Raw genomic sequence first — 19,881 nt, 5'->3', positions numbered from 1 at the left:
TGCTATTTTAATATGAAAAATATTTATTGTATGAAATATCCAAAAGCTACAGAATGCATTCCATGGAGTGTTGTAACAGAACAAGTATTAGAAATGTGGTTTACAAAAAGTCATAAATAATGAGATACTTAACTCTAGTTCTTCACAAAGATTGTTCATGAATGATGATAAAGTGTTGATTACTGTAGTAATAAAATTGTTTACTTCAAGTAAAGAACTTAATGCTGGCTGCTAGAAATGAATTATTAATAATTTCATTTCAATCACTGATATAGATAATAATTTAAAAAGAACACCTTTTTAAAACAAATCAATCAGTGAGGGAAATTTGAGTTGGCATTCCATTTTACATCAGTTTTGGGAAACATTCATTGTGTAAAATATGCTGTGGGATGGATATGTCTTTATTTGTTCCTTTAATGTCATTTTAAAAATTGAATTTAATTTGTTCTCATGTCAACTTTGACAAAAATATCCCTTCTTAAGCATATTTGTAAATGGTAGTTTTCCATTATAAAATTTCCCAAATGTTAGACTGGATAGGATTTTTTTGCTTTACATCATCAATTAAAATCCTCGTTTACTGCTCCTTAGTTTAAATGTGGGTATTTTCATATTTTAATTTTTTTTATAAAACTTTTAAAATTGAATAAATTCAAATTATTCAAAGGAACTGTGGTACTTGGAGCATCTTAATATGAGATGGTGTTCATTATTTAAAAATAATATGTAGAAAAATCTGGTAATTTCATAATCACACTATCCCAGGAGCAAACCATCCATGAAGACACTTGGGGACTGGTCCAGGTAGTTGAAATTCAACTCGACCAAGCTCAGTCCAGGTTCTTGCATCCAACACTAAAAAGCCTGCTTTATTACGTTCTTCTACTCCCCATACTAGTGCAGAAATAACCACTCCATCATCCTCACTCTGAAAAAGTTTTTCCAAAAGAATTGTTTCATCAGATACCAATAACATGACATTTTTTACAGTTTAGTTACCCAGTTAGCTGTTAGAGTTTACTGATTGGCTAACTCCAAAACTCTGGTTTTAAATCTGCTTTGAGTAAGTGTATGTATAGTGGTATTTATTTTTTTCATTATTATACTTAATTGGACCAGGTCACCTTATACTCAGAGGCACCTGAAATTCAGTTACTACAATTCTTATATATTTTTATTTATTTTTGTGATCATTAACAGAATGGATGTTATATATTTATTAAAATAATAATTGAATGATTTTCAATTAGAGAGATGATTTGGAGATGTTATTAGAAGAGGAGCTGCTACTTTTTGAAAGCACTACTTCAATGGATGCCTCACTGTGGCCTTATTAGAGACTTAATAGCGCACCATAATTGGTACACATTGACGTAAGCTTTGATTTAGATTATTAAATAAATAAATTAATAAAATCATCTTGTCCCCTCCTTTATTCCCAAATCAAGGCCTTCCAATTCCACCACTCTTGAAATATCTTTGGCATTATATGTTAATAAGTACTGGTTACCCTGTCTCCCTCCTCGGCTATTATTGCCTGTGCCATCTGATGTACAGTTTAAAAGTTCTCTATGTCGCCATATTTGTTCACTCTGATTGGCTCTCTCAAAATCTATGAAGCATTCAATGCATTCAAAGTCCAAAAAATACCTCTTACATTTTTTCTTTTAACTTTTTAAACCCTTAAATAAATCTGTAAGGATATTAATCATTCCGCCCGTCTTGTATAAATTTATATTGTAGGGAGTTGTTTTTGGATTAATTGTGTGTCATCATTAACCAAAAGTAAGGAGATTCAGATGAAATATTGATCAAGTTAAATGAATTATTTTAATGGTCGGCGATCACTTGTATGTGTTTTAATGCACATGCATACATATGTTTGTGATATTTAAGACAAGGTGTGATTCATTTGAAAATTGCATAGTTTTACCATGAAAATCTGCTAACTGTAGATAAAGTTAACTTACCTCTGGATTGGGATTTGGTATAAATATAGGTTCGCTTGGGAATATATTTTTAATCCCCCATGTTTTTGTTGTATGATTTTTGACATCCACCTTTATCATCTGAAATATTTTTTGAGGAAAATTTAAGTTATTGCAATTAAATATAAAAAATGAATTAAAATGGCGTTGATGTGCATTGAACTTACAGTTCCAGGATTTTCACTGTTAACATCAGAGGAAATGGCATAGAAAAATTGATAATCTTTTCCCAAATTCCTCTCATAATTGATCCTTGGAGTTTCACAGCCCAAGTCGCATAGAAGCTCAGGGTGAACGTGGATTGGAGCATCTGTCTTTTGTGATTTGGTGCATTCAACAGTTACATCTGCATCTTCACTAGTGTTGTGGAGTGGTAATTTAAACCTTAATGGTCTTCCATGGAACATTGCAGCATAATCTGGATTTTGCTGGGCACCCTGAAATAAGTAGTAAGCATCATTCTTAAGAGCAAATATTTCCCGGCCATTTTTGCTGAAGTTGATTCATTCAAAAGAAAATTCAAAATTATTTGAATATCTCTTCCTAGTCTTTGATTGTGTAATGAGAAACCAATGTATCAAAAACTGAAAGTACCATATCTGAAAGAGTTAAAAATATCCATGCCAAATTAAAATTTATAACATTCATGATCCTAAATGAACAGACATAAGTATGTAATGATTTTCTCACTCTATTTTCTTGAAAAATATGGGAATATAATTAGCCAAAAGTTATTAAATGGTTAATTTGCATATCTTTGGGCCACGTCCTTTATCTCTACACACTGACCCCATAATTGATCGACCCTCAAATTCTCAAGAATGGACCTTAGTTAGGTGTGATAATGAGTAGAGCACATTGTTCAACTGAAACTAGGGAGTACATCTTAATACAAGCTCATAGATTAAGACTCACCTTCATCGCCTCAACATACATGCAATCTAGCATTGATGGGTCACGGTAACAACAAATGTCAATGACTACATGTGGGTAAAATACACCATTTGTTTTTGTCTCATCTGCTTCCGCTTCATATGCATTGATTATGTGAAGGTAGAAGAAAGAGTTTGCTGAGTAGGTTGCAAACAATTTTCCAGTCTTCCTATGCAGAAGGTGTATAAGACTCTGCAATGAAATATTCATTAGTTATACCTTTTTATAATATCAGTGCAAAAATCAGAATATGAATTTTGTTAGAATTAAAGGTTGCCATGCCCCTTTGTTTTTGAATTAGCCAGTTAATGGTAGTTTTCAGAAAGAAGTTTAAACATTTTCTTTAGGTGCTCTAATAGTTTGCAAGGGTTTTGAAAATGATAAAGGGAAATAGCTCTCAAGCGTATTTCATGGCTATTTAATGCAGCCTGAATAAATCATGGCAATGTATTCTTGCTGCAGTGCAGAGATATATGCAAGTTCTTATGATATTTCTGTGTGTATTAGCTATTAATTGTATTGTATATAAGTTTTATCTATCATTTAGCAATATTTGAGAAATATGTGACATTTTTTCTTGTGTATTTAATTATAAATGACTGCGCTTTGAGCCTACTTGGCCATAAGTAAGGTCCACCTCACCCTCATTTATCACTTAGGATTCGTGCCTTTACATGTATGGTTCCAATTACCCATACTAATCACTGTATTCAAAGCATCATAGTCTCCCTCATCATAGTCTTTTCTTAAACTATATATATTGATTGATTCCTCACTTTTCCCTGCATTGCTCATCAATTTTTTTAACCCATAAATGCTGTACAGATATTAAGAAAAGCTATGTACTTCTAACAAATGTTTTTTGTAGAATAAGTTACTTTATGTTAAGCTAAGTTAAATCATGTTTTGAGGAAGAAGGAGTGTACCCTCTCAACGCTGCCTCTATGCCTGTGTATGAATGACAATGCAACCTCTTGCTGTGTTTTCAGTACTTTTGGGAGTCTCAACTTAGTATCAAGAAATTTTTTGTTCTTTCATTTTAAGTGGAAAACAAGGTATAATAAATACATCACAGGTGGGGAGGGATTTAAATGGAAGGCAAGTATGCTTCAAACACATTTTCAGACGGGCCAATCCATATCAATGGTGCTTGTTCTTCAAGAAGGGAGGTGGAAGTGGCAGTGACATGCATATTAATTTTATGGTATGTACTGAAGAGAGATTATGTACAGTTATATAAAGTAATGAAATGAAGGACGAAAAGTAGGGATTTTAAAAAAGGAGAGATTCTGAATCAAAGGCACCAAATTGGACTCAAGTACCCTGATATGAGTAGCTGGATTCTTGATGAGGTAAGGTTAGTTGATTACAGAAGGTGGCGAGCCTTAATTAATGAATTCTCTGATAGTTTCTATAAAGTTTAATGTCACATTGTATTGGAAATAGCACTTCTGTAAAAAATACTTACTGGCTTGTCCTGATACCAGCGAAATGAAGATGCCATTGCCTCATTAAGCAGTGTTGTGCGGACAGTTTCTGGCACTGATATTGATAAAGGTTGTTCCACTATTACAAAAAAGTTATCAGTGACTCCGAATGAGTGCATGTAACCAGGATGGAGTGGCCATCGTGCTGCCACTCCTCCTACAACCTCAGCCGTGCCAAACGGGTCATATTTCTTGGCCTTTTCCTCTCCTTTAACTCCTGCACTGTCATTTACAGAGCCATCATCTTTGTCATTTGTACTTTCATCCATTGATTTTGGTTCTGTGAAGTATTAAATATTAAACATAGTTACATAGTCATGGATTTTACATTGTTCTTTTTGAAAATTGGTAGAGTGGGGATAGTTTTCAAGAAATTTAAATAAAGCAAGTCTGTGGTTACTGATATAAAATAAAATTAAATCTAATTAACTTTGGTAAGTAAAGATGAGGAGATTAAATCAAAGAACAATTTTCAACAAACAAAAATCCAAGTATAGGAGGATGTAGTAATCTTTATCATTGATAGTAGCCACATGATTGAATCAATTTAGTATATCATGGTACCTTGCAATATTGCAGAACATGTATGTATTATACCATCTTGCTTGAAGTGACAGTTATTATTAAGATGTATACCAAATCATACAATGCTCATGTCTTAATCAAGTTTTTTGTCCATGTCAAAGCACAAAAAACAGCAGTTGAGGTCATCTTTATAAATTGCCTCTTTCAAAAACTTATGTATCCTGCATATAAGACAAGTTAAGAAAACAACTAATGTATCCACCCATCTATAAATCCTGGAAATTTTGATTTTGATAAAGTATTTCCTCCAGTTGTAGGCACTACCATGTGATTCCTAGAATTGCTTGATGCCATCTGAAGTACATATACGTAGTTTAAGGATATCTCTTCTCATCTTAGTTTTCCTTCTTCCTTACTAGTTCCTTTTTTTCTGGACAGTATTTGGACTAAATTAGCGAATTCATAGATCTCTTTCACTATAGATTCGGAGTTCATCCAAACTAGATTATTTTTTCTCTAACTAAGAGTGAGGTTGTCTTTTGTGTGTGGATAAATTATATCATTAGGAATAAAATGCAGTGATTGCAGCATGAATTCACCTTGTAGTTACTTATTTGTATTTTATAATCAGTTAATAATTAATTATAGTACTTACTCCAGTTTGTTGGAGGAGGAAATTTAAATACTGTGTATTTTGGTCCTGTACTTCCAACTACCATTCCTATATTAAAAACTGTTCCATCTTCCATGACATGTGGATGTGACGTATGACTCACAAATCCAACTTTTTGTGCCATATTTACCTGTTCACAAGAAAAAATTACTTGTTTGTTAAGTTTTAAAACTTAAGTCAATGAATAAGTATGTAGTTAACTAATAATTTTTTGTCATACTTCAAGGCTCTCTTACCCTTTCAGTCGTTTCAAGAGTTTTTGGGTCTATTTTGTGAATTACTGGAGTTTCTGTGAAAGCATAGAACTCATCCCCAAAAGGATATATGGAGATCATTGCATTGTCAGACTGGCATTCTCCTGGGTTGAACAAAGCAGATACTCTAAAATGACAAAAATAATATTTAATGAGATGATGCAGATATGAAAACCTTGTACGGAACAGTCATTGTCGACATGAATGACCTGGAATCATAGTGGAGGAAATACCTACGTACCGACTGAAGATACTTTGACAAGGGTCAGGAACAGCTTTGGTGCCAAACTCGGTGACTACTATCCTATTGGCTGCCATGTTCTTGCGGAATGTATTGGACTGTAAGAATCTGCATTGGTATGTTACTTTTCCTTTATTTATGGCAAATCTGCAACAAAAACAAATATGGAATATAAGACTAATCATAACTGAATCCCTTTTTAAGTTTAGTTTTCCAGTTAACCTTACTTATTAAAGCTGACAAAATTTGCCCACATATTCCAATGTGCATGTTTCTGTTCCTATAAGTTTTATTTTACAAGAATATGCAGAATTTTTAATATAAATATAATAGATGTTGAGTACATCAATGATGAATATAAAGTTTTTATATTCCAAACTTGTGTTACTTTCTCTAGTAATTATACTACTTGGTTAGTTTAATAAGCATAATATATTTGATCTCCTACAGTAAATTTGTGTCAACTCATTAGTGAAACAGTTCCTATTGTATTTGATGATGTATTTGTTCTTCACAAAGACTATTTATGAGAATAAAAAAAATTTTTATCGACGGGTTAACTTCATGATATGACTATACATAGTTGGTAATTATTTGTTGAATACATTCATGTGATTTTCTTTGAATTTTATGATTAAGCGCTATACCATGATAGTGGTAGCAGCTAGTTGAAGTAGCTCTATGTCCTCACCAATCAAATCAACCTCCAGTTTAATTTCTGAACACTGCTGACACCTTCTAAAAGCCATACCTATCTGTCAAAACAGGATGCTAAATTTGAAAAATACAAAACATGATGCTATAAATTTCTCTTATTTTGCCATAAACAATCATTTCTTAAAATTCATTTAGGAATTCCTTTTTGTGAAAATGCTAACAAATAGTCAACATTTTTTCGAATTCATAAAATATTTAATAAAATCAATGAACGTATTGCAAGAGAAAGGAGTGAACTGATTACTGAAATTCTGAATAGGTTTGGGTAGAATAGTGAATTCTGCAAAACAGCAAATGGTATGTTTCAAAAATTTGTTCAGAAAATGCCTATTAAGGAGATTAAATTTTGAAATTTAATATTAAAGTTCGAAAATGTTAGCAAGTTGGAGAGAAAACTCTAGAAAAAATTGCTTTTATATGATTGGAAAGGAGAAGAGAGAATCAATGAAGTGAATGCAGAAAATAATGGGAGCTAGAGCTTTGAAGTAAGTCATTTGAAGGCAGAATGTTAATAACTTGGAATTAGGGGAAATTATAATAGATATCTGAATAGCATGTCTGTGCTCATTGTAATTACAATATGGAAAAAAGTATGCATTACGATTTACATCTATGATTTTTTTCGATGACATGATAACTGTTTTGGCTGATTTTCCCAGTCAATTGTCTCCCAAAATATTTCACAAAATCCAATTGTGATTACTCACTAACGCATAAGTGAAGATTTAAATTTAAAGTGTTTTTTTAATTCATTTTAATTTTAGTCATCACATTGTGAATAAATAAGCCAATTGGTGCAATAAATCACATTTTTATTATCAATTTGAAAAGAAGATTTTTCATGGTCCAATTTATAGTGCCTGTATTTATGAGGGAGGAACTTGGCTGTCATATTTTATCTACTGTTAGTTTCTGTCCCAATAAAAGGAAAGGCCATATACGAGGACTGTAGAACAATAAGTTTCATTTCATATGGAGCTGAAATGGTATTTGGAATCATCAATAATAGGAGGTTAAATAATTACTTGAGAATGATCAGTTTGGGTTCAGGAAGGACCCAAACCACATGTCATGTTATTGCAGTAATGACGTTACTAAGAAATAGGAACATAGAAATCAATCAGAATCTGTTTGACTCACAGATTTCAAGAAGATAATCCATAGAATAAACTGGGTGGAATCAATGAATTTAATACAGAATATAGGGGTACATTGGAGGGATTGGTGACTTATTCACAACCTGTACATGTCTCAGACTGCTTAGGTGGGAGTGGCAGATGAAGAGTCAGGATGGGCTGTGTTAGGAATAGGGGTAAGACTGGATAGTCCATGATCACCTATGATTTTCAGCATATACATGGAGGAAATACTGAAAGAGGCATGAGAAGATTTGGAAATATGAATGCAAGTCTGTTGAGAATTCATAAAATCAGTTAGATCAAGCTCTAGTTTGCCAGTCAATTAAGGGCTTAGAATCATTTAAGAGAATATTATAAAAACAGTGCCATAGGTACTGGATGATAATAACTGTAAACAACACAAAGGTCATGAGGTTTTGGAAAGAGAGGAAGCCTACGTTAACTTTTAAATTAACAGGTCATAACCTATGACAGGTGGAATAGTTGACTGTTCTGGGAACGGTTTTGAGCCAAAATGGCCCAAGTATAGGATCTAAAGAAGGATTGAATTGGGAAAAGAAATTGTCATAAGGTTGTAGGCATTGATAATGTGGACTTTAAATAGAGGAAGTTAAGAAAAGAACAGTGAAAACTTTAAAACAGTGAGTGGTTTGTTCGGCTCAGAAACATGGCTTGGTTGTTGAAGAAAGATGATTGGCATAAATGGGAGGCTTTTAAGATGCGGGTATTGGAAAGAATAGTAAAGAAAAATGTGGGCAGAAAGGAAAAAACGATGAAGTACTCCGTAGGGTGGAGGGAGCATTGTTGAAGAAATCCAAAGGAGTCAGGAAAGTTGAATGCAGAGTATTTTGATTGGCTGTGGGATGTTATAGACTGTGATGGAGGGGAGAGTGGTAGACAAACAAGGAACGGGTAGGAACTTGATAAGCATGTTAGACAGAGAGGAGAATGGAAGTATGTGGAATTGATGTAGGGTCTATTGTAGTTTCATGTATCAGATTGTGTTTTTCTATGAAAGGCAAATAAATGTATCATTTTTCAGTCTTTGTCCATCCAAAACCCATCTTAAATGGTAAACAATCTAATAATCATCATTATTATTCCTAAATTCAGATGTACAAGGTACAAAATTACAAATATTCCTTCCTTTGTTCCTGAAAATGTCAGAAAAGTAGAAAATGGAATTTATTTCGCAGGAATTTGGTCAACGCGAAATATTCGACTCGGCCACCTCCATTGATTTTTGTTATCGGTTGCCACTCAAATTTGACTTGGCGATGAGTCATTCGCCGAATGTGCCAATCCCAATGCACACCTGTTTAAAGCTGTGATACAGAAGGTAGTTAAGTATTTCTAAGGTTAAACTTGGATTGCATGCAAAACTACTTCAAAGTAATGAACTCTTACATCGAGTTTTAAAATGTGTCCAATCAATGGACATCTCACAAAATAATTCGTGTAATATAGGAATGTGTTATCGCATTTTCTGTGAGCTTGATCTTCTTATTTTTTGTAGGATAAGGTTTTACATTCACACTTAAGGATTTGTGTTAGTGAGCTCTGGTGAAGAAGGCTCCATGACTTGACAACTCAAAACAGTAGATCCGAATATTCCGAACGCTGCTACCCATTTGAGCCCAAGCATACATAAATATTCAGTGTACATCACGCCCATCGATTCATAGGAGCATTTCGCAACATCGTTTAAATAAGCCATAGAAGCGCACGCTCTAATAATCTCCTATGAGAAGATAGGATAAATATTGACTCAGATCTTTTGAAGGTCCTGTAGTGAGATAGGTCGTCATCGACCTTCCTGATATCATTTTGGCCGGTGACTATGCTGCCTCGCTAGTTAACCTCGTCGGCGATAAAACTAAAATGAGTGTCACGAATCCATGGAGATGTGCATAATTATGCCAAGGGTGACGATAAAAAGTAGAAAATTTGAAATGAATAGCATAAATCTGGGAATTCCATGATTTTATTACATTATATTCCATTTGCTACGACGTTTCGCATACGATTACGATACCACGAGTGTGATTTTGTTGGATAAGTAGTTTCAATTCGCCGCCTATTAATAGAAGTGATTTAATAAATATGTATTTTATTTAACATTCATTTTCATAATTCTAAATAATTCTTTTCTTGCGATTAGTCGTTTCCTCAAAACCGAGTCGCATGAAATTGTATGTAGTACGAGTATATTTCTTCCGTCAACACTGTTTTAAACTCTTGAGATAAATATCTAATATAAGTGAATGTGTACGCATCACTTTATGCCGATGGAAAACAATAGCGGTGATACTGGATTGCATGTGGGCGAAAGAAATAAATGTCTAGTTGTTCATACGAACCGTTAAGTAAAAAGGTGTACATAGGGGTCATCATTAGGGCGTGTTGGAGAGAAATTCAGGGCAATTAAGTTCCGTCGGAAAGAATTTGAAACTGCCGCCCACCTCGCCGGAATGAGTGCTAGAGTAAGATTGTCTCTTGGTTTATTCATCCAGTAAATTATGCAATGTGTAAAACACCACCGTGCTGAGAATGGAGGTTGGGTTGTGCTTAGCATTCACCATTTCGTGACTACGGAAGATATTCCCCAGTGGATATAAAGGCTCTCCGTTTTCGATTAGCCACTCCTATATCAATCAATAAAAGTCGCTATAAATCATCTTTTCGTTGATTCAACTTCGTCAAGATCAATGCCGTGTTGTTTGGCCTCGAGAACATTAGTGGGTAGGAAGGAACAAGACTAGGCAGTACCTCGTGTCGTCTAAACCTTTGAATCCTCCTCCCCCCACCTTGCTCTCAACCTTGGGCTGGCTGTAAATCATCTCTTTGTTTCAGTCGATGGATTCCTCGCGAGGATCTTGGCTTAGGAGTGATTGCGAATTCAGTCTGCCCTAATCATGCCCATTTATTTTAGCTGATATAATTAAAGGAAGTATAACTGATGGCTTCGGTTGATTCTAATATAACTACATACGAGTACGCTCATGGCTCTGGGACATTGGTATTATACGAACAAAGGACAAAAACCCGATAAGCACGCCCAAAGTGGATAGCTCTGGGATAGATATTCTGGGAAAAGAGGGGAGGTTTGACCAACCAAATTGTCTGGTGGCGAAGTTATTAACGAAATTATTAAAACGGGAGCTAATCTGGGAGCAGCACCTACGCCATATTGGTAGGAAGTCATACTTTAGAGTGGATGAGTCGATGAGGAAATGGGCCATGAAAGCGGCCAAAACCAGCGTGATGCAATACATATATGGACGCCGCCAAAATGCATGCATGTTTAAAAATGAAAAAAGTGGTAATTATTGGACCCATTTTAATTGTTTAGCGAATAATGAATCAAGATGTGTAAACAATTAATGCTCTGACAAATAAATTATCATATATGTATAGTCTCTCCACTGATCGGCACGATTTGGAATGTCAACTAACTGAATACATGATTAGCGTGGACGAAATTCAATAATTATTGTTTACTTTTTAATTAGGTTTCTTATTTTAAGCTTTATCGCTTCTCCCGTCCGTCAATGAAAAAGTTTTTTCTTCTCCACCTTACCCTTATCACTAAGCCAATAAAAATGTAACCTTGCCAAGAAGTGCAGGCACACCTTTGGCTATGATAGATAGTGAGGTGGCCGGAGAAGAGGCCTAGTTTTTCTAGAGCCAAGTAAAAGTAGTCATTTAAATGTGCAGGAAAGTGTCCTATGATCCAGTCAATTACCGATCATTTTTTCCGATGGGGCCTCTGATGTGGCATCGTAGCGCTCCACCCGCCGCCCCCGAGGTGTGAAATTCGAAACTCTGACCTTAGCGGGGGAGAAATGGGGGTGTCGGGGGCGTAATCCACTAAGCCGTAAGCGATACCTTCCCTTTTGCGAAACTACATAGCTGTCTGACGCGAAAACCCGTTTCTTTAATCCTTCTCCCGTGGCGGAATCCCCCCTTTGGATTTCGCGAATCGCTCTTCATCACGATTATACGACTTATGTCGTTATGATTTTTAAAAAATGCGAAGGTTTAGAACGCTCGAAGGCTTACGAGTAACTTAGTTCGTTTTCATGACAGAATGGCATGATACAAATTTTTGTGCACGCTTACACGTGCCGTTGAGAAATTAAAATTAAAAATTTTGATTAAAAAATCAGGAATTCCTCCTTACATTCAAAATGATGTCACTTTTTCGTCTAGCTTTATAATATTACAGTGTGAATAATTTGGAGTCACACTGTCAAATAAGTGAAAATTTTAACAATATTTTTTTTTTCATTTCCGAGTGATATATTATTCTCCTTGCAATGGCCTGAGCCACCTTGCAAATCACTGAGTATTGAGGTGGTCATGTCGAAACTGAACCGGGACCGTGTGTCCTATCATTATTTGGATAGTTTTCTTACTATTCGGATTTTGTCGTCCATAATCACAATTTGTTTGACTTTCCGCTGATAATTTTTGAAAACATTGGCGTATCGAATGACGTTGGCGAAAGTTCCGTTGAATAGTCGATTACTTGGAACAAATTACGTATTATATTGGGAAATAAGGAAGGGTATTCTACTTCTAGGCATCGCGGTTAAGAAATTCGATGGAAAACACCAAATCTTCAGCTAATTTCAAGCTCATCGGACCTAAAAAACCAACATATAGGTTGAAACTGTGGTTGGTTATTGGGTTCAAAAAGTCAGGTCAACAGTCCTAAGTGGGAGTTCGACCGTTCAAAATCTCTAATATTCCGGTCATATAGTTCACATAGTTCCAGTCCCGCCATGTATATAACCTGCTGTTGCTATATTTAAGCCGTGGTACTGAACCAGTTAGCGTCAGGCTTCTTTTTTATCTCTTCGAATCAAGTTCTCTTCGTCTTTACTGGCTTGATTCCTCCAAAAGTCTTCTTGCTATTCTCGCCGTTGCGCTGGTTCTTCTCCACTTACAATGCCATCATTTGTCCTTCTGACCCTAAGTGTGACGCCAACACACCAGCGCAACATCCGAATCCTTAGGTGAATATGACAGTTTTATCCAATGTCATTGCCCTGTCCTAGATATTACTGTAGAAACATCCACCTGTTTGTATTTCATTTTGGATCACGTATGATGGCAATTAGAAAGATCGATGAGAGAAGAAAATGGAAGAATGTAGCACAATTGGGCAGAAGGAAGTACTAAGAGATTGAAAAAGAAAATAAAATAATAAATTGAAACAGACAACAAATAAAATAAAAGAGCATGGTGGAAGACGCAGTGGAAGGATATGGAAAGTTTGTAGAGGAAGGGTGAAATTGTTGCGCTGTACAGCTAGTTAAAACATTATCTGGAAGTAAGAAGGGAAGATCTGTGCTAACAACAAGATAAGTCGGGTAAGATTATAGTTAAAACAGAAAAAATTCAAGAGAGATGGAAGAAATACATATAAGAACTGTTTGGCAACGAACTTAGGCCAAAATGGTTAGACATAGAAAAGAAACGTGACGTAGAGGAAGACAGCTTAGGTCCAGGCATACTTTGCGATGAGATAGAAAGGGCATTAAGGGAGATGAAACTAAATAAGGCCGTGGGGGTGGATAACATTCCTGACGAACTAATTAAAGGTTTAGGAAAATGTGGGAGGAAGAGAGTATATGGACTGATTCGTAGCATCTATGAGAAAGGATTCTGACCAGAAGACTTAGTGAGATCAGTGTTAGTTCCTATTCCGAAAAAGGTAAAGACTACATAATGTGGGGACTACAGAACAATAAGTTTGATTTCCCATGCAGCTAAAGTGGTCCTCAGGATCATCAACAAAAGGATGGAGAGCAAGGCAAATGATTACTTAGGAGATGACCAGTTTGGGTTCAGGAAGGGGAGCACGTGTGATGCCATTGCAGTAATGAGAACACTAATCGAAAGGAATATAGAACACAACCAGGAGGTATTTGCCTGTTTCGTAGATTTCGAAAAAGCGTCTGATAGAGTGAATTGGGAAAAACTAATGAGTATATTGCAGAAAATAGGAATAGATTGGAGGGAAAGGAGGCTAATCCGCAACCTGTGCATGTCTCAGACTGCTCAGGTGCGAGTGGGGAACGGGGAGTCCGGACGGGCAGTGTTAGGAACAGGTGTAAGGCAGGGTTGCCCATTATCACCGTTGCTGTTCAACCTGTATGCAGAGGAAATGATAAAAGAGGCATGGGAAGAACTCGAGGTCGGAATGAAAGTGGGCGGGGAATTCGTGAAATCAGTTAGGGTTGTTGATGACCAAGCTTTAGTTGCTCAGTCAACCAAGGGGTTGCAAGCGTTGCTGAGTGAATTGGAAATTCAGTGCGACAGGTATGGGATGAGAATCAATATTAATGAAACAAAGGTAATGCGATTTTCTAGAAAGAAAAAGGCTAAGCTAAACATTAAAATAGAGCAGGTAGAACAATTTACGTACCTCATAAGTGTTTTGGACCAACGCGGTCAAAGTAGTAGGGAAGTAAGGGAAGGGTTTAGGTAACTATGCATGTTCCGAAATTGTGACTTCGTAATGAATGGTAACCGTGATCTCTATATCTGTAACAGAAGAATATTTTCTACAGGTGAGTAATGACTACTTAGTATTTGAAAAAGATTTCTCATCATAAACTTATTGTTTTGACTCCCACCTAAACATAGCCTTGACCCATGCGTTTATAAACCTAACGCTTCTGAATTCTCAATTCGTTTTTATGTAATGCACTCGGGTTTTTCTTGGACGTAATCCTTTCATTGGCTCTCGGTATCTATGTGTGCTCCGATAAGCCGGGACTAGTATCGCAGAGTTGAAAGAGGAAACTCAGCAGCATCAGCAGATTGTGAGCGTGAGAGGAGACACTCGGGGTTCTGTGTTTCGAGGACCATCCCACTTATAAGGATACGCTCTTCTATCTTGAAGTGGGTAGGCATTCCCCCCTCTTGGTGATGAGGTTTCCTTCCTTGTCCTCATGTCTAAATTTGATACAGTCTACTTTCTTTGCAGAAGCGATCATTCGTTACCTTGGTGGATTTGCAGCTTGCCATTTCGTGAGAGGTTTCTTTTTATTTTGCGGATATAACGTTTTGGCGGATAGATAAACCAATTGATCTACCAGACCTTAGGAGCTGCACTGGATACTACAGTGGCCATGCTGTCCAAATGGGCCATTTGATTTTTTTACGCGAATGTACTTTTGTTGTGAGTACCTGGGCAGAAGTGTGTTAATTTAATCAGTTGTTTATTGAGTATTTTTTATTGGATTACTCGGGTTCGCCTCTCTTCGAGAGGCCCCGCACTATTTTTTTGCTGAAATAAGTAATTGAAAGATTTTTGTCATGTAGGAGAGTTTTGAGAATCGCTGTTGAATACTTAACGACCTAGAAGTGTCCCAAGCTATGTACACGTGCGAAGTGACTAGCCAAGTGTGCAATGGGTATATGAGCTTAATTCGTGTTTAAGTGAATCATTAAATTGCAATTGCCTTCACAAGCTAACTATATGAAAATATCATTGAACAGTTTTAAAAATTTTTCTGAAAAAATTAACCAATCCTCATTTGATGAAGATGGTTAAGGTAGATTCGCAGTTTTCACTAAAACAAAAGTCCAAAATGTTCGCCTGCTTTTGAATTTGCTTTTGAAAACCGTTTGATGGAATTGAAAGCCTTATTTAAACACTTGATTTTATATATTTATTATTAACGTCAAATTACAGTGAACCAATTTTGCCCCGAGCCACGTCGGTAGCTAATCGAATCTACGAGAGAACAAAATCAATTCCAATGGATATTTAATCACAGTATCCTGCCTTCAATCTTTCAGCCCATTCGAAACATACAATAAAAAGCATGAGCAAAAACAATAAAAAAGGCTCTATAACTTAGCAAAAAATACGATAAAATTCGGGTGAGTCGTCTTGGTTGAGATCAAAAAAAGTCATGCTTGTAATATGTTGCATTCAAACATTGAAGAGATGCGGTATTTATTATTTTTCTACGGGAGCCCTATGCCTCATGGGAATGAAATAAGCCATATATGACGCAAGTACCTAGACGTAAAAATTAAATATATCAGAAGTCTTTTAGGTTCATTGTGTAATATAGAAACATAAAATTATTGGTGTGGAATGATTACTTTTCTTGCTGTTAGTGTAAGGTGAAGTTCTATATCTGTGCAATTCCACACTTATCTGGATTTGTTCATTTATTTCCACGATAAGGAAATTTCGTGAAAATTCCCTTTCAGCGATAAACATGAGCGAGCGACAGATATGTGGAAGGGGAGAGGCAACTGGCATGCGTTGTTGACTCGAGAGCTCCCAGAACTCATCAGCTCTGATGAACTGGATTTCGCGAAAGCACGCGAAGCAATGATCCAATGGTTCTAAATAAATAAATAAATAAATATATATATATATATATATATATATATATATATATATATATATATATATATATATATTCCACTCTAAAATCAGTGTATTTATCCAATGATATCGTTTCATATAATTATATCCTCCTTAATTTTTTAATTTTTGTCATGTTCCTATTTTTTTGTACTACATTTCTCGCAAGAACGTGTATCATTAACATTTGAAGCGCATGCGGTCATAGAAATTTCGCATGTATTAGCTTAATACATATTCCCTGTTTTGAAGTACCTTTCCTCTAGCCTTCCACTTGCGGAGTCCATAGCGGAGTCATTATATTTATGTATGCGATATTTGAGAAGAAAATGGCATATCGAGACGTGACTCACCTGTGAAGTAAAGCTGAGCAGTCGAAAAGATGCTTGAAGGAGGTGTCTCCGAAATGGTGCAGTCCAGGTCCATTCCTTAGTAAAGTACCCTTTATCCAATGTGGTATGACTCCTGCAACATTATAATGAAGGAAAAATGCAGTTGTGGTAAAAATGCGGGTGGTTGAGAGCATAAGGAATCTCAAATGTTTTTCAAACACCCGAGTCCAAAAACTACTCAAAGTCATTCAAAGATCTTGCGGGATCCTTCTGACTTAATGGTACAATATCAAGAACAAAGAAAAAAGCAGTTGAAAGATGTCGGGAAATCATTCGGCTCGTTACCGTCGCCAAATGTGCCATTCACGCCATTTAAACCGGCAGCTTGAAGTATACGGAGCGGACGATAAAACCAATGAAAATTGTGCATTTATCGTTACATTTCTTCCCGTCCGCTCAATCTTTCATTCCCTCTTTTTTCATCATTTACGCCCAGCACAAATTTTGCTAAGTTTAAATGTAAACAATTACTAAGTAAATCCTATCTTAAGGGTATGTGAAATTCATTTGAGTACCGTAAATCGAGGGGGAGAGGACAACCATTGACGCTTCCTGTCGCTGCCATGAATTAGGGATATCTTACGCTTAGTAGAAGTATAAGTAAATAATAATTTTTATCAGTTTGAATTTGATAGTAAGGTGGTGTTAGAGTAAACATTGAGAACAAGAATCGCCTTAGTTTGTTACGTATGACGTTTTGCCCTCCCCATGGATTACAGCCTTGAAGTGGAGGAAGCCTTGCGTGTCATTATGACCCATAGAGTTGTGCTGGCAGGAGCATTCATAAGTGCTCCTAGTAGACTCATTCATCGCAGATAGGTCGAAGGGTTGGAGCTAGACATACACGTATGGTGGTTCACAGCGTCTGAGTGATGGTGTCACGTTAAAAAGCTATTGGGGAAGGCAAAGGGAAATCATTTCAGTTATTAATGCGAAGAAAATATGGTGGCTCCAAATATGAAAATGAGTTCTGATAAATAAGGGGTTCGGTCGATAATTGTCGTGCCTCTGCAGTGGAGGCGGCATGAAATCCTTGCACACCCTGGCAGATGGCAACAGGAAAGAAGACGGAAGAGGTTTGCCACCGTGGAAATTGGGACCTCGAATGTCAGGATGGCGCTCAGGAGAGGAAAATTGAAAAACATTAAGGGAGAGAAAATATTCTAGGCATGGGCGAGGTGAGACAAACACCAGAAATTAGAGGTGTACTACTTTTAGAAAGTAATACAGCAGAGAAGTGGAAAATCAACGAGGGGAGCAATGACGCTGAATAGGGACCTGGGGAGAAGGGTAGTGAATGTGTAACAGGTGAATGATCGAATAACATTAGTAGAAATAAGATCAGACCGGGTAAACCTAGTGGTGATTCAAGTATACACGCCGGTAAGCAGTCATAGGGATGAAGAAGTAGATAGAATGTACTATCAATTTAACGATTATTTCAAATTTATCTGGAAGAAAACGCTTGATAGTAATGGGGAATTAGAATGTGGTGGTAGGTGAAAAGAACGCCGGAGGTGACGCAGGACCCTGCGGTTTAGTAAAACGAACTATTGCGGTGAGAATACTATTGTTTTTCAGGAGAAATAGCTTAATTAAAACTAGCACCTGGTTTAAACACCACAATAGACGTAGTTACAAATGTAAACTACCTACAGATGCAGCGAGCCATCAGATTATGTAGTAATTAGGCATAGGTTTAGGAATAGTCTGATTAGCATGCATAGTTTCCCGGTAGCAGATGCGTATTCGAATCACAAATAAGTGCTCATAAAGGGTATTATAAAATTCAAGAGAATGAACAAGGGAAGAAGTATCATAAAATGGAATGTAGATCACATAACTAGGGCTAAAAGGAAAGAGTACCAGGAGGCGATTGATGACATTTTGAGGGAGAATAAGAGAGCAAATATAATAGAAGAAAGAAAAGATGGAAATATATCTAATAAGGGAAAAAGGTAGCACAAAATTAAACAAAGATTATATGACAATTAATATAACCTAGAAAGGCAAAATGGGCCCGTTATCAAAAAAGTGAAGGGACTTCTAGGATTTAAAAAATCTAAATTCGTTTACACTATTAGAGATGCAATTGATAAAATATTAATTGAAGCAAAAAGGTTCAAACAAGATGGAAAGAATATACAGAGTAGATTTATCATAAATACACTAGACCAGTGAGTTTAAATATGGACAGGGAATGTGATGTTGATAAAAAGACTAGGAATGATTAATTTTGAGATAGAAAAGGAAATAAAGTAAATGAAATCGAAGAAAACTCTGGGAATAGATAGTATAATCACTGACCAACTCGACAATTTAGAAACTCTAGAGGAAAGATGAGTTTTTATGGGCTTATTTGTAGCATTTTTAAAAGGAATTTGGCTAGAAAATGTTTGTTAAAATATTGATATCATCATAGAAAAGAGAAAGGAAGCTGTATGCCATGATTACTGGACTAGGAGTTTGATTTCACTACCAGGAAAGGCAGTAAGTACGTGCACTTCATATCATCAAACGTGCAGCTAAGCTTTAGCTTTCATATACGGACTAAACCGGAAATTTAAGATATAAGTTTAAGTTCTTAGGTCACCCAATTTTTTCCCGGAAATGCGAGTAGATTCATAGATGTGATTGAGCTTAAAAAGCTCGGGCACTCTTCATAATCCGCTTAAATTCAAGACATACTACCTTGATCAAAAAGTTCCCGGAATAACCACCGTGTGGCGCTCCCATCGTTCCGATTTGAGTTCTGTTTTTTTTGTTAAATTGGTACATCTGTTGTTGATATTCCCTTTAAATCTTAGTGTCATAACTTGACATTTGCAAAAGTTACGTAGCCAAGAGTACATCTATCTCTGTGTGTGTTGGCGATTTTTTACAATTTCAGAAATGGATTTAAATTTGCAACAACGAACTTGTATTAAATTTTGCGTAAAAAACGGATTTAGTGGCGCACGGACGTTGGAAATGTTGGAAAAGTGTTTCGGCAACGATTCTCTAAAAAAACGGTCGTTTACCAGTGGCACGACCGGTTCAGAAGTGGTCGTGAGTCAATCGAAGATGATGAACGCAGTGGCAGACCATCGACATCGAAAGTCGGTGAAAAAATTGATAAAGTAAAAGAA

At 36.1% G+C, this 19,881-nt stretch overlaps 1 protein-coding gene across 2 annotated transcripts in view; it reads right to left on the bottom strand.

Moving 5' to 3' along the window:
• LOC139686336 (carotenoid isomerooxygenase-like) overlaps positions 1–19,881 on the bottom strand; it is a 46,791-nt gene continuing 26,910 nt past the window's right edge. For both annotated transcript variants that reach the window (XM_071583510.1, XM_071583509.1), the window contains 9 exons: positions 16,715–16,826; positions 6,105–6,251; positions 5,846–5,990; positions 5,592–5,739; positions 4,393–4,691; positions 2,907–3,116; positions 2,159–2,428; positions 1,974–2,072; positions 1–931 (listed from right to left, as the gene is read on the bottom strand). In XM_071583510.1, the coding sequence (XP_071439611.1) occupies positions 755–931; positions 1,974–2,072; positions 2,159–2,428; positions 2,907–3,116; positions 4,393–4,691; positions 5,592–5,739; positions 5,846–5,990; positions 6,105–6,251; positions 16,715–16,826 (1,607 nt within the window). In that variant the 3' untranslated portion in view covers positions 1–754. The remainder of the gene's footprint in view (positions 932–1,973; positions 2,073–2,158; positions 2,429–2,906; positions 3,117–4,392; positions 4,692–5,591; positions 5,740–5,845; positions 5,991–6,104; positions 6,252–16,714; positions 16,827–19,881) is intronic.

This window comes from Hetaerina americana, unplaced genomic scaffold, assembly GCF_022747635.1.
Source record: "Hetaerina americana unplaced genomic scaffold, ioHetAmer1.1.p SCAF_14, whole genome shotgun sequence".
NCBI classification, from domain to species: Eukaryota; Metazoa; Arthropoda; class Insecta; order Odonata; family Calopterygidae; genus Hetaerina; species Hetaerina americana.
Note: the sequence above shows the minus strand (reverse complement) of the source record. Positions and strands in the feature narration are given on the sequence as shown.